General features: G+C 49.1%; 1 protein-coding gene across 4 annotated transcripts in view; it reads left to right on the plus strand.

Moving 5' to 3' along the window:
* The first annotated feature begins 2,419 nt into the window (after positions 1-2,419).
* The window catches only part of SEC13 (SEC13 homolog (S. cerevisiae)), a 20,586-nt gene continuing 9,915 nt past the window's right edge, over positions 2,420-13,090 (plus strand). The window contains exons 1-6 of one of the 4 annotated variants that reach the window (XM_011994124.1): positions 2,420-2,563; positions 4,172-4,347; positions 5,363-5,407; positions 8,061-8,176; positions 10,763-10,914; positions 11,401-11,534. In XM_011994124.1, the coding sequence (XP_011849514.1) occupies positions 4,207-4,347; positions 5,363-5,407; positions 8,061-8,176; positions 10,763-10,914; positions 11,401-11,534 (588 nt within the window). In that variant the 5' untranslated portion in view covers positions 2,420-2,563; positions 4,172-4,206. Of the gene's footprint in view, positions 2,729-4,171; positions 4,348-5,362; positions 5,408-8,060; positions 8,177-10,762; positions 10,915-11,400; positions 11,535-13,090 lie in introns of all 4 variants that reach the window. The other 3 variants (XM_011994125.1, XM_011994126.1, XM_011994123.1) reach the window with 3 other exon arrangements.

A 13,090-nucleotide genomic window follows, 5' to 3' on the forward strand; every position in this document is an offset into this window, starting at 1 on the left:
ACCCGAGGAGCCTGGACTTCACAAACCTCTGCTGAACATTGGCAGAGAAAGAGAATATGCCCAGACCAAGAAGCAATCCCTAAGGTTGGCCCAAGGGTTGAGAGTTACACACACACACAAACACACACTCTCACACACTCACAATCACAGCTCTTCCTAGGTTGAACTGATCCCCAAATCAAGTGCCATAGGCCCATCCAACTTCCAAACGCAGTTTCATATCCAAGGGTCCATTTAATCCCAATATCAACCTTCAGAGGAGGTATTAGTATAATTCTCACTCAAAAGAGCAGGAGACAGCAGCTCAAAGAGGTGAAGAGCATGCCCACCGGGTAAGCAGGAGATCCAGCACTGACACCTAGCAGTCTTGATGCCAGCCTCTGCACTCTAAACCTCCATATTATAGTGCCTTATGGGCCAAATACCTTACAGCAGATACCTTAATGAATAAGATATAGTTCTGTTGCTTGTCACAAATCCCCAATCTCTTCAACATCAGTGTCTACACAAGGAAATTATTTTAATCACAATTATGCCTCATGCATTATATTTATCTAATATGCCCTTGTCCTCATTTTCCACTCAAAGAAAGTGAGGCTCAGAGAAACGTGACTTAACCTTATCACCTAGAAAGTCAGTGGTGCAGCTATAGATCCAAGGCAGAGCCTGTTCCTTGAAGAACAGAAGATCTGGCCGAGCACAGTGGCTCACACCTGTAATCCCAGCACTTTGAGAGGCCGAGGCGGGTAGATGACCAGAGGTCAGGAGTTTGAGACCAGCCTGGCCAACATGGTGAAAACCCATCTCTACTAAAAATACAAAAATTAGCTGGGCATGGTGGCACATGCCTGTAATCCCAGCTATTCAGGAGATTGACGCAGGAGAATTGCTTGAACCCAAGAGGTAGAGGTTACAGTGAGCCAAGGTCACACCACTGGACTCCAGCCTGGGCAACAGAGCTAGAGTCCATCTCAAAAAAAAAAAAAAGGAGATCCAGGAGATCCAGGAGATCCCCCCAAACCTGCCTTTGTTCCCTGCTTTACCCTAACCACCACCCCCTCACACCCCTGCAACAATTTCTCCACTAGAGGGCAATAAAAAATCTTGAAAGCTGCAGTGGGGTAGAAGAGTTGCCCAGAGGCCTGGCCCTTAGTTCTAACACCCTACTCCCCTGGCCTCCTCTCCAAAGCTCCTTGACAGTCTGGGTCTATCATACTCTCCGAGCCCTAACATCTTCCTTCAAGCAGTGACCATCTCCAGCTAGGGTCCTTACTCCCAGTTTCAGCAGAGGAAACTGAAGGACTGTGACTTACCCAAGGGGAGTCAAGGCCTACCCCAGCTCACCTGCCTTCTTAATATCACAAGGGCCCCAGAGTTAGACCATATGTGGCTGAGGGGGAGGGGGGCCCAGGCTCTGTCCTCCAGTGTGGCATTCTCACTGCGCTTGTGGGAAACCTTCAGCTGCCCTACCTTGGGAAGCCAGAGACCTGGGGTCAGGGATGCTGGGAATTAGGTCTAGGGCTCTAGCTGCAGGAGCCTGGCTGAGATCCTTCATTGCTCATGGGGAATCTCCCTGATGGGACTTACTCAGGACCCGGGGGGATCGGTTTGGAAGGGGCAGTCCTATATAGGGGTTAGGGATGGCAGGGTGAGAGGTCCCAGCCTCTGGTGAGGGGCATTCCCTGGCCTCCTCTGCCCTGGTCCCAGTCCTTGGGTCCTGATGGGGGGACTACAACAAGGAAGCACTAGGACAGTCTACTTACTCCTAAGACATCACTCATCCTACAACATTCATCATAAGGCCAGTCTCACCCAGAGCCGCAGAGAGGCGGGTGAAGCTATAGGTAGGTAGGTAGGTAGATAGATAGATAGATAGATAGATAGATAGGTAGGTAGGTAGATAGATTTTTTTTTTTTTTTTAACAAGAGTCTCGCTCTGTCGCCCAGCCTGGAGTGCAACGGTGCAGTCATGGCTCACTGCAACCTCCGCCTCCCGGGTTCCAGCGATTCTCCTGCCTCAGCCTCCCGAGTAGCTGGGACTACAGGCGCGGGCCAACATGCCCGGCTAATTTTTGTATTTTTAGTAGAGACGGGATTTCACCATGTTGGTCAGGCTGGTCTCGAACTCCTGACCTCAGGTGATCCGCCCCCAGCTCGGCCTCCCAAAGTTCTGGGATTACAGGCATGAGCCACCGCGCCCGGCCGATAGTTATATTAATCCTTCCTTTCGTTTATGGATCTCAGGAAAAGGGCAGACTTGGTCGGGAGAGTAGACCCACCAGAGCTTCAGATTCCAAAGCTCCCCTGGTCAGGGTCACTGCGGCAACCAGAGCCTCAGCCCTCTGGTCTCGGCGTCACTGGAGGATAGGGGCTGGGCCTCGGGAAGGCGGGGCGCGCCTTTTGGAAGGCGCGGAACTGTTGTGAGAGCCGAGCGCGTTGCTGCCCGGAGGCTCCTGCGCCACGGCCCGGCAGCTTGAAGGCCGGGCGCCGGAAGTGAGCTATTCCGAGGCGCCGCCGGGAGCTGCCACGTCCGAGACCCGGAGCAGCCACCGCCACAATCATGGTGAGTGTTGGGACTGAGGAGGCCAAGCAGGTTGAAGGCTACGGTCGCAGCCCTCACGGGTTCCTCGGCCGTGCTGAGTCCCAAATCCTAAGCTCCCCTCCACCGCTTAGAGATCTGGGGAGCTCTGGCCCCGTCCTTGCGGACCATTCCGAGGGGAGTCCAGAGGTGAAGCCAAGGAACCTCCCTGACTCTGCGGGGCGCGCCGCTGCCGCGTCTCCTGCCAGCCTCCTTCCTTCTCTTCCAACAATTGAATACAAAACGAGAAACAGCAGAGGAGCTACTCTATACCGAGCCCTCAGCATTTTTTGTAATCTCAGCCTGCTAACATGCTTGTGAAGAAGGTGCCATTCTTCTCAACACTTTACAGATGAGGACACTTGAGGTTCGGAGACGTGGAGCCTCTTGCACAGCTGCTTAAGTGGTAGAGCCGAGATTTGAACCCTTCTAACCATTCCTTTCTGCCGCCTGCTACATCCCCTAGCAGAGATGATTAAACAGTTGCTCGGAATAGGGCCCCCAGGTAGGATGGGCACCTCGGGAAACGTGAAGATGGCCTGAACGACCCTCCGAAGGCAGGGGCTCAGGGTTTTTTAAGTCTCTGTGGCATCTGCAGTGTACATTCACTCCACACTTACTCCTTGAGTGAATGAATGACTGAATGAGAACTAAAGAATGGAAGTATCCGGGCTGAGCCTGTCATATCTAGTACATGCATTCTTTTAGAAACATGGGTGTGCCTCAGCAGCAGGTTTGAGGGAACCTGCAGGAACCTAGAAATCAGAACACTGTGTTCTTGCTCTGCAGAGGGTTAGGTGTAAATCACTCACCTCTGGCTCTTCCACTGCAGGTTAGAGTTGAGGCTCTTATGCTCTGACATTGAGCTCATCCTAAATGAATTTTTAACTCATTATCTGATTTCAAAGAGGTGAATTATTTTGAGTACAGGTGTTAACAGGGACCAGATAACACCAGGTCCCTGGGAAGAAGTACTGTAAGAAGTTAGTTCTCTCTCTCTCCCCCCACTACCCTCTCCCTCTCCCTTTCTCTCCCTCTCCCTTTCTCTCCCTCTCCCCCTCTCCCCCTTCCTGCCTCCTTCCTCCCTCCTTCCCTCCTTTTCTCTCCCCCTCCCTCTTTCCTCCCCCCCACTTCTCTCTCTCTGTGTCATTCAGAAGCATGGTTCATCAACCGTGACTGGTGGGTGAGAGTGGTTAGAATTAAATGCTGATTATTTCTAAGGTCCTTTGGTAACCCAGCTGAAACTACTTCTCAGTAAACTTTCTTCCTGAACCTACTTATCCTCAGCTTTACAGAACTCAGTGTAACAACTGCTTTACATTTTAGACAGGCAGCCTGGTGGAGTGAAGTTTTGTGGACTGGGAGTTAGAAGGTTAGGGAATGGGGCTCTTTTCCCAGTTCTGCCTTTAACTAGCTCTGTGACTCTGGCAAGTGCTTTCTCTTCTCTGGGCTTCTTCAGTTCCTTAGTCTGTTGTAGGTCTCTGATTGACTCTGCCCTTGGTACCCTGCCCTCCCCGCCTTCCCGTGCACTTTGTAACCTATACAGCTTGGCACATGGAGGAAACTCCTTATTGTCCTTACTTGCCTTTGCAGACTTCGGGGACCTGTTTTTTAGAGTCTAGAATTTGATGAGAGAACCTGTGCTTACTTGGTGTGTACCTCTTGAACTGCTTTGCAGCCATCCTCTTCCAGTGTCTGCCTTTCTGAAAACACAAGTCAAACTTTATACCTACAGGGCTTGTGCTGGAAAAGATGAAATGGGGAAAATGGTAAGAAATGTCTGTTCCACAATGAAACTTCTTTTAAGTCCTCTTTTCTGTCCCAAGAATTTAAGAGAATAGTGGTTGAGCAAAGGAAAAAAAAAACACCTTTTGTTCATTTACTTATTCATTCAGCAAATAGTCACTGAGTTCCTTCTATTTGCAAAGCACTGTGCTGGATGATTTGAGGGGATTTGAAACTGCAGATGGCTCAGACTATGGATCCAAGGAGCTCACCTTCTAGTGGGGAGAAGAAACAGCATAAAATGTTGTTTGTGGTCAGTGCTGAAGATGTGCAAGAGAGTCCAGCCATTTGAGGATCTGAGAATCAAGAAAGGTGATGGGTGGCCCTTTTTGAGCTGGACCTCAAAGAATGGAGAGGAGGGTGATGACCATGACACCATGTTCCAGCCCTACAAACTGTTCAATCCTGGATCCCACTAGGTGATGGACCAGGGAGCAGCCTCAGGAAAAACTCTAATCAAGTCTCCCAGTCTGAAGTAATGACTTTGTTAGGCATCAACTGCCTGGAACATCAGAGGCTCTGTCATCCAGGAAAGGAACACCAGCTGTAGCTCCCTTGTGGTCTCTCCTCACCCTTAAGAGTAGCCAGGACTGCTTGCCATTTCCCCACACACATCAGGCTCTCAGACCTCTTTGTCTCTCCTCATGTATTCCCTCTGCTTGGCTGCTTGGACTGGTATTTTCTCCTGTGCCACCTGCAAATTCCTACCCATCATCTAAGGCTCAATTCATGTCTACCACCCCACCCCTCAGGCTCCTATGGGACACTCAAACCACCATTACAGAATTTATCTTGCCACACTAGCATTATTCGCGAGCTTCTCAAGGGCAAAAGTTTCTCTTTGTGTATCTAGTTCCTGGCACAGTGCTTGGCAAAAAGAAGGTACTTAGAATGAATGCTTACTGAGTGAATGAATGAATGAACGAACGAATGCAGTCGTTCGTTGAGATGGTTGTATTCTGCCGTCAGTTAATTTACCAGCGATATCTTTGGTTCTAGGTGTCAGTAATTAACACTGTGGATACCTCCCATGAGGACATGATTGTAAGTATTAATATCACCCTCCTGGAGGGCTGTGGACATGGGCATTTTTGTGGGAGGGAAGCAATTTGGGTTTTTCATTACCCCTTTCTGTTGATCATTCATGGATCCAGGGTGGCTTTGCAGTGGTTGCCCATCAGCCTGTAATCTCGGGGTATGGTTAGGCTCCCCAGCAGTGCCCTCTGAGTTGTTAGGACTGTGGCAGTCTGGTCACTCTCTGCTGGGAGGAACCTGGGAATAGTTTGTAGTTCTAGGCTGTCAGTGTTCCAGCCAACACAGTAACCTGCTCTCGGATGAAGGCTGAGTGGGTGCAGAGGTTTGACAATAGCCTTCCCACCTGTCTTCCTCCTGCTGTCACTTCTTAGCCCCACTGGAAAGGGGAGTGAAAAGAAGAGAGTATAGAAAGATGACTCAATACAGAGGCAGAAGGTGGCCACAGTGAAAGCCCCAGGCAGAGCCCAGTCAAACCACCAAGACAATAGGCCAAGCACAGCGCTTTGAACCAGAAGTCGTACTCAGGGCATTTCCTGAGCGGTAAACACAGGGCTCAGTATAAGATGACAGGGCTGTAGGAGAAGGTCCAGAGGTTAAAGTCTACAGCAGGGAAAACACAGACTCTCCTTCATTCAGGGCCAAGCAGCCTTTGAGCAAGACCCCGGACAGCTGACTGACAGTGCTTCATGTCAGGGTTCTTGCCCTCACAACCTGTCCACCAACAGTTGCTTTTGGGTTTCTGAGAGGTTGTCTAGTCCCAGAGTTGTATATTTCTCTGGATTCAGTCATGAGTGGTCTAGCTGTGAGACCACGCCTCCTTGGAGATAGCATGGCATCATGGGCAGGAAGACCCAATCTGAGACTCCCTAGCCAATATCTTAACTTTTCTGAGCCAGCCTCAGTTTACTTATGGGAAAAATAATAGATATGCTACCTACTTGTATGAGTTTGGTTTGAGAACTAGATGAGGCGAAGTAGTAATGATAAACATTTGCATGCTCACTGAGTATCAGGCCCCATGCTAAGTAGTTTTCTTTTCTTTTTTTTTTTTTTTTTTTTTTTTGAAACAAGAGTTTCACTCTTGTTGCCCAGGCTGGCGTGCAGTGGCGCAGTCTCAGCTCACTGCAACCTCCGCCTCCCGGGTTCAAGAGCAATTCTCCTGCCTCAGACTCCGGAGTAGCTGGGATTACAGGCATGCGCCACCACGCCCAGCTAATTTTGTATTTTTAGTAGAGACAGGGTTTCTCCATGTTGGTCAGGCTGGTCTCGGACTCCCAACCTCAGGTGATCCACCCACCTCAGCTTCCCAAAGTGCTGGGATTACAGGCGTGAGCCACCGCGCCCAGCTGTACTTTTCATTCAATATCTTGTTTAACTTCATAACATGTCTCAAGCACCCTTGAGACGGATGCTATCATTAACCTTATTTAAAGATAAGGGAAGTAAGGCCCATAGGATGTTGGTAAATAATAAAGATAAGGAAACTGAAGCTCAAGGAGATGAAGTATTTTCAAAGTTTGCACAGCAAGTAAACTAAGGAGATAGGATTTAGATCTGGAAGGTACTGTGTCCTGCCTCCTTCCACTGAGAAGCATGAGAAGTGCTTCAGAAAAACCCCTGTACTGCCTGCCTTCCAAGAAACCCAAGGCCTGATACAGTGGAGGGAGTTCCCAAAGAAAAATCAGGTTGTGTTCCTCGTGTAGGGAGGTGAGAATTTCCATCTAAGGCAGACAGAATGAGTGCCTTTGAATGGGCATAATTGCCCTTGGTGGCCGTGGGAGTGCAGCTGATAGTCCTGAAACTCTCAGGGTGGGACAGCTGGAGAAAGTGACATCCATTGGAATAGGCAGGGCTAGCAAGCAGGAGAGACCAGGGTGTTCAGTGGGGCGGGAGGCATGGTGCCTCAGAGACCATCATCCCGTGGACAAGGATCTGCAGGCAGGGGCCAGGCCTAGTTCTGCACGCTCAGTCAGCATCAAGGAATTCAGTTCACAAGTGGTGAGAGCAGCGACACTTAAGGCATTGTGTTCCTTGGGTGGAAAGTCTGGGAAGCTCTGGGGACACCACTAGGGAAAAGGTCGAGCAGAAACCCCAAAACAAAGGTCCACAGAGGATCCAGGGCCAGGGCTGGAAGAAAGAGCCCAAATATCTGAATGGAACCCTGTGTCCAGGACAGAGCTGCATCACAGAGGACCTGACTGGGGACTCCAGGCAGTCAGAGGCCCACTCCTTTGGCCTGCTCCCATGCATTAGCATCAGGTGCTAGGGCTGAGCTGAACCCAGGGGTATTCCCCTTTAGCCCACGGAGCCTAAGAACAGAGTAGGGCCTGAGAGGATGGAGGAAGAAGAAGGCAGCTAGGCCAACTTTTTTTCTCCCATACCCACCCTGCGGAACAGGAGTGGAAGGGCCCTTCCCTGAGGTATGTAAAGGGTCTGTGGCACCAGCTGGGTGTGGCTTGCTTTTCCCTTTCAGGGGGACACTGCCCGTTGGTGAAGTGAGAATGTCCACATGCTAGCTTCCTGCCTGAGGGTGATGATACTTTGAGATTAGATTGATTTCAGGGAGATTCTGGTCCGAACTAGACTCTGTGTGGTGACAGCCCTCACCCTACCTGCCCACCCACCCAGCCTGCAGGCTTCCCGAGCTGTCCTCCCTTTGCAGCACGACGCCCAGATGGACTACTACGGCACCCGCCTGGCAACCTGCTCATCAGACAGGTCCGTCAAAATCTTTGATGTGCGCAATGGAGGGCAGATCCTTATCGCCGACCTCAGGGGGTAAGTGCTGGCAAGCCCAGGGAAGGGCTCCAGGAATGGTGTGGGTTCTCAGGCCCTGCTTCAAGCGTAGTTGCAAAGCATGGGAGCCCAGATTCAGAGCAACCCCAAAGTGCATTTGGCAGAGAGGACGCTGGGATCCCAGCCAACCTGGCTGTCCTCAGCAGACGTCCCCAGGGATGATGCTGTTAAGGGCACAGGTGGATGCAGGTGTGAGTCTCAGCTCTGCCACTTTATATGTACCCATTAGAAGACCTTGGGCAAATGAGTCAGTTTCTGTCTCAGAGCCTTCATCTTGCTCATCCTCAAAACTGGGCCAGTGCTACCTCCTGTCCAGCTAGTGCATGCAAGGCCCTGACGCAGGGCCCAGCACACAGTAAGTCTTTAGTGCAAGCAGCTACTGCTACTTTTAAAAGTGGTAAACAGTACCATTTCATGCAAGTTTAGCCAGTATGACCTGAAGTGTCACAAAAGCATCGCCATAAGAATAAGGTAAGAATGCTATCATTTTATAAATGCCATTGTTCTGCCTGTTTGCCCGTGGCAGGTGTTCAGTGATGATTTACAAATGTTTGGCCTGCCCTGCTCCCTACTGAGATCTTGAGGAAGTTCTGGCTCATTTTTATGGCCACATCTCTACTGCTTTCCCTCAGCTCACTGCCTTTCATGTATTTGTGGGTATTTCTGGGTGCCATGGATCTCCAGGGGTTCTGTGAGTAGAACTCAGGGGTTGATGAATTGGGACAGGAGAAAAAAAAATGCATTTTCAGTGACTCTGATATTTAGCATTTCCTTCAATTATGGATGTAGGCCAGAAACTTCAGTAGTATTTGTAGTGCCTGTCACTTTGTCACCAGTAGAAGTCACAGATATTGTTATCACACATCACAGTTACTTAGCTACTTCAGAATATCACTTATGCTCATCATGACTTTGAAATTACAGTGGTTATTAGACCTGCCACTAGAGTTTGTTGCTTGAAGTGTTAACGAAGACGTACATGCATCACTATCTCATAAATTGCTTTATAATATTTTGATAACAGGCTGGGCGAGGTGGCTCACTCCTGTAATCCTAACACTTTGGGAGGCCGAGGTGGGAGGATGGCCTGAGCCCAGGAGTTTGAGGCTGCAGTGAGCCATGATGGTGCCACTGCACTGCAGCCTGGGTGACAGGGCAAAACCCTTCTCCCAAAAAAAAAAAAGTGATTAGTGTATAATTTATAATTGAATTTTCTTTATAAGCCTAGTTCTGTGTGTTTTGTGCATTATTCTGATGAGGGTCCATAACCTTCCCCAAAATGCACAGGCAAGATTAAGAGCCATGACAGGTAAGTGCTCAGCACGTGTTTGTTAACTGAATTAAAAAGCAGTTTTTAAACTAAGTCAGTGTCCATTTGGGGAAGTGGGCCTAGAAGTTCCCCTCTGTCTGAGTGTCAAATGATCAAGTGGCTGAGGAGCCAAATCGGGCTTCTCTATGTAGGAGCCCCTGGGCAGGCAGAGAGCTGCCGCAGTGCAGCTTGTTGGCCAAGGCAGTTATGTTGGCTGTGGCTCTGTCCTTTCTGCTGTTTTTCTTACATTCAAAGGATGTGAAATACTGGAGGGATAAAAAACATTCCCACCCCATTCTTTTTTGCCTTAGTAAAAACTGTGCTAGTTGTTGGAAGTTTGAGTCTACTCACAGTTTCATTAGCAGCACCTTTGTAGGGACTGGGAATGTTCTGTTGTCCCAGCCAGAGGGAGGAGGAGACTTGAGTGTGTGCAGCCCACAGTGAAGGAGTAAACCAGGAGCAGCACTAATAGCTAATGGGTATTGAGTGGCTTTTTTCTTTCCTTCTACCAAGCATTGTTCCAAAATTTATGAAAGAATTCTTAGTGATTTCTCCATTTTCAGGTAAAGAGACAAAAATATCCTTGCCTAAAGTCAAGAGCTAGTGAATGGGGGAATGGGGCTGGTCTCCTAACCACTAACTCTACCATGCTACTCTACCTCTTGAGTGCTAAGGTGCAAACCCTTCCTGGGCCAGAGAAATGGTCCCCATACAAAGCCTGGCACAGAGCATTTGCTCAGATAGTACCTGTGATCAGGTAAATGGATAAAGATCAGAAGAGAAGGGAAAGACATACCTTTTGAACAAATTAAAAGAGTAGTGGAAAATATCAAAATGAAACTGATAATGCCTCCTCAGGAAGCTGACCATCAGGAAGGATGAATAGCAAGTGAGTCTACAAATATTTCCTGAGCACTTGTGGCTGGAAACCCTGGACCAATTAATGACTATGCTGTAGACAGTACATATACACAGTGCTGGCTGCAGTCTGGACAAGTGAGGTTCCTGCCTGGAAGGCTGACCCAGAGGCTCAACTCTCTCTCAAAGGCTCTGTGACCTTAGGTTGCTTAACCTCTTAGGACCTCAGGCTCCTCACTGTCCACTGAGCACCCCTTTTGAAATGGCATTGTGTAGCTCTCCCTTTGAAGTTCTTAAGCAGTTCTGCCCTGATACATTGTCTCAGGAAGCCATTTAGTTCTGTCCAAAGCAGTGCCTGCAGAAGCACTGTGGGTTCCTCTGGCCTGTCTCTCACTTTGCAGTCATGAGGGTCCTGTGTGGCAAGTGGCCTGGGCTCACCCCATGTATGGCAACATCCTGGCATCGTGCTCCTATGACCGGAAAGTCATTATCTGGAGAGAGGAAAATGGCACCTGGGAGAAGAGCCACGAGCACGCGGGACACGACTCCTCAGGTACACTGAGCATGGCAGCAGAGCGGGCGAGGGCACCACTGGGTAAAAAAGGAGGACTCTGTCCCGGCTGAAGCCCTGGCTCCCTGCCCCTCGTGGTGCCTCTTGTCTGTCCCTTGAGCTTTGGTTGGCTTTTCTGCTAGTCTGTCTGCAGCTGAGTAAGGCCCTAAGACCTAAAGCCAGTCCAAAACAAATAAGAAAAGACAAGCGAGTTTCTCTTCAGGATTATTCATTTTAAGGACTACCCTTCATTCTCAGATTGTTGTCCTACCCAGTTTTTCGTTAGATAGACTGTAGGTTATGAAATCATGGTATTAGTAGGTGATAGGGTTTTTTTCAGTGTCCTCCGTTGACCAAATTACAGCTTCCCCCTGGTGACTTCTACAGTTGTTTGTTGTGGAAATTTAGTAAAACAGTAAATCTGTGGAAGGCGGGACCTGGGGCCGCGGTCTCCCTGCTTTGCTCACTGCACTCTCCCTCTTCCTACAGTGAACTCGGTGTGCTGGGCCCCCCATGACTATGGCCTGATCCTGGCCTGTGGGAGCTCAGATGGGGCCATCTCCCTGCTGATGTACACCGGGGAAGGCCAATGGGAAGTAAAGAAGATCAACAACGCTCACACTGTGAGTCCAGCCCCTGCCTTTCCTGCAGTGAGAGTGCTTGCCTTGCCCTGTGTCTGCAGGCTCCCTAGAAGGTGGCAGAGGAGGGTCCCTGCTGTGCAGTGGGCCGGGGAGGGGTCAGCTGACCAGACATGATTGCTGTAGAGCAGCTTTGGGCCTCTTTGCTCTGAAACCAGACCAGGCTGCACCAGCCTCATTCAGCCCAGGCAGGACTTGGCACTGCTTCCTTGTTGTCTGCTCCCAAGCAAGGGAGGGCTGGGCACCAGGATGGTGTAGCAGCAGCCTGCTCACTGCCACCTTAGCTATGGCTGCGTCCAGGTGACATGCCCTGCAGTAGTCACTGGGACCCTGTAGAATGGAGTGGTGTTACTAAAATTTTTAAAAAGTATGTGAGCTATGCATACATTTAAGAAATATTAATATAAACAAGGTCATTCTTTACCCAACTTTTGATGAATTAGTGAGCGACAGCGGTTGTGATGTTGGTGGTTCAATCAAGGAACAAGCGTTTGCAAAGCGAACATCAGCGTCCTACCTCCTACCACCACACAGTTCAAAACCCAACAATAACTAGTGTGGGGGGCTCATATGACTAATGCTACATCATTTGCTGTCATGCATCTGTGTGATTATTGGATATTTTATGAGTTTTCTACAATAATTAGTATTTATTCTTTTTCTAATCTCATTCCAGTTCAGGGTCACAGGTGGCTGGAGCCTGTCCTGGCAGCTCAGGGCATGAGGCAGAAGCCAGCCCTGGACAGGATACCATTCCACCAGCAGAGCACTCGCACACGCCCCCACACGCACACTGGGACAATGCAGGCGCACCAGCGAAGCGAACATGCACATCTTTAGGGTGTGAAAGGAAACCAGAGGACCAGGAGAGCGCCCACGCAGACACAGGGAACGCACAGACTCCACACAGGCAGGGCCCCCGCTGGGAGTTGTTTTTTTTTTTTATCTTGTCAACAGTATAATGAAATGAAATTGAGGATCAGTTGTACGTAGAATCAGACAATCTGTGGTCTTTTGTGGCTGGCTTCTCCTACTTAGCATAATGAGTTCAAGTTTCATCCATATCATAACGTGTATCGGCACTCCATTCCTTTTTATGGCTGGATAATACTCCATTGTGAATATAGACATTTTGTTTATCCATTCATCAGATGATTGATGTTCTTGGCCTTATGAACAATGCTGCTATGAACATTTGCAGATAAGTTTTTGCATGAACATATGTTTTTAATTCTCTTGGGTCTATACCTGTTGTGAAATTGCTGAGTCATGGTAATTCTGTTTAACTTTTTGAGGAACTGCTAAACTGTTTTGCAAAGTAACTGTACCCTTTTACATTCCTATCAGCAGTGTATGAGGGTTCTACTTTCTCCACATCCTCACTAACATATGTCTGTCATTTTGATTACAGCCGTCCTAGTGAATGTGAGGTGGTATCTTACTGTGATTTTTTGGGTTTGTTTTGTTTTGTTTTTTTGAGACGGAGTCTTGCTCTGTCACCCAGGCTGGAGTGCAGTGGCATGATCTCAGCTCACTGCAAG

This window comes from Mandrillus leucophaeus, unplaced genomic scaffold, assembly GCF_000951045.1.
Source record: "Mandrillus leucophaeus isolate KB7577 unplaced genomic scaffold, Mleu.le_1.0 Scaffold442, whole genome shotgun sequence".
Lineage (NCBI taxonomy): Eukaryota > Metazoa > Chordata > Mammalia > Primates > Cercopithecidae > Mandrillus > Mandrillus leucophaeus.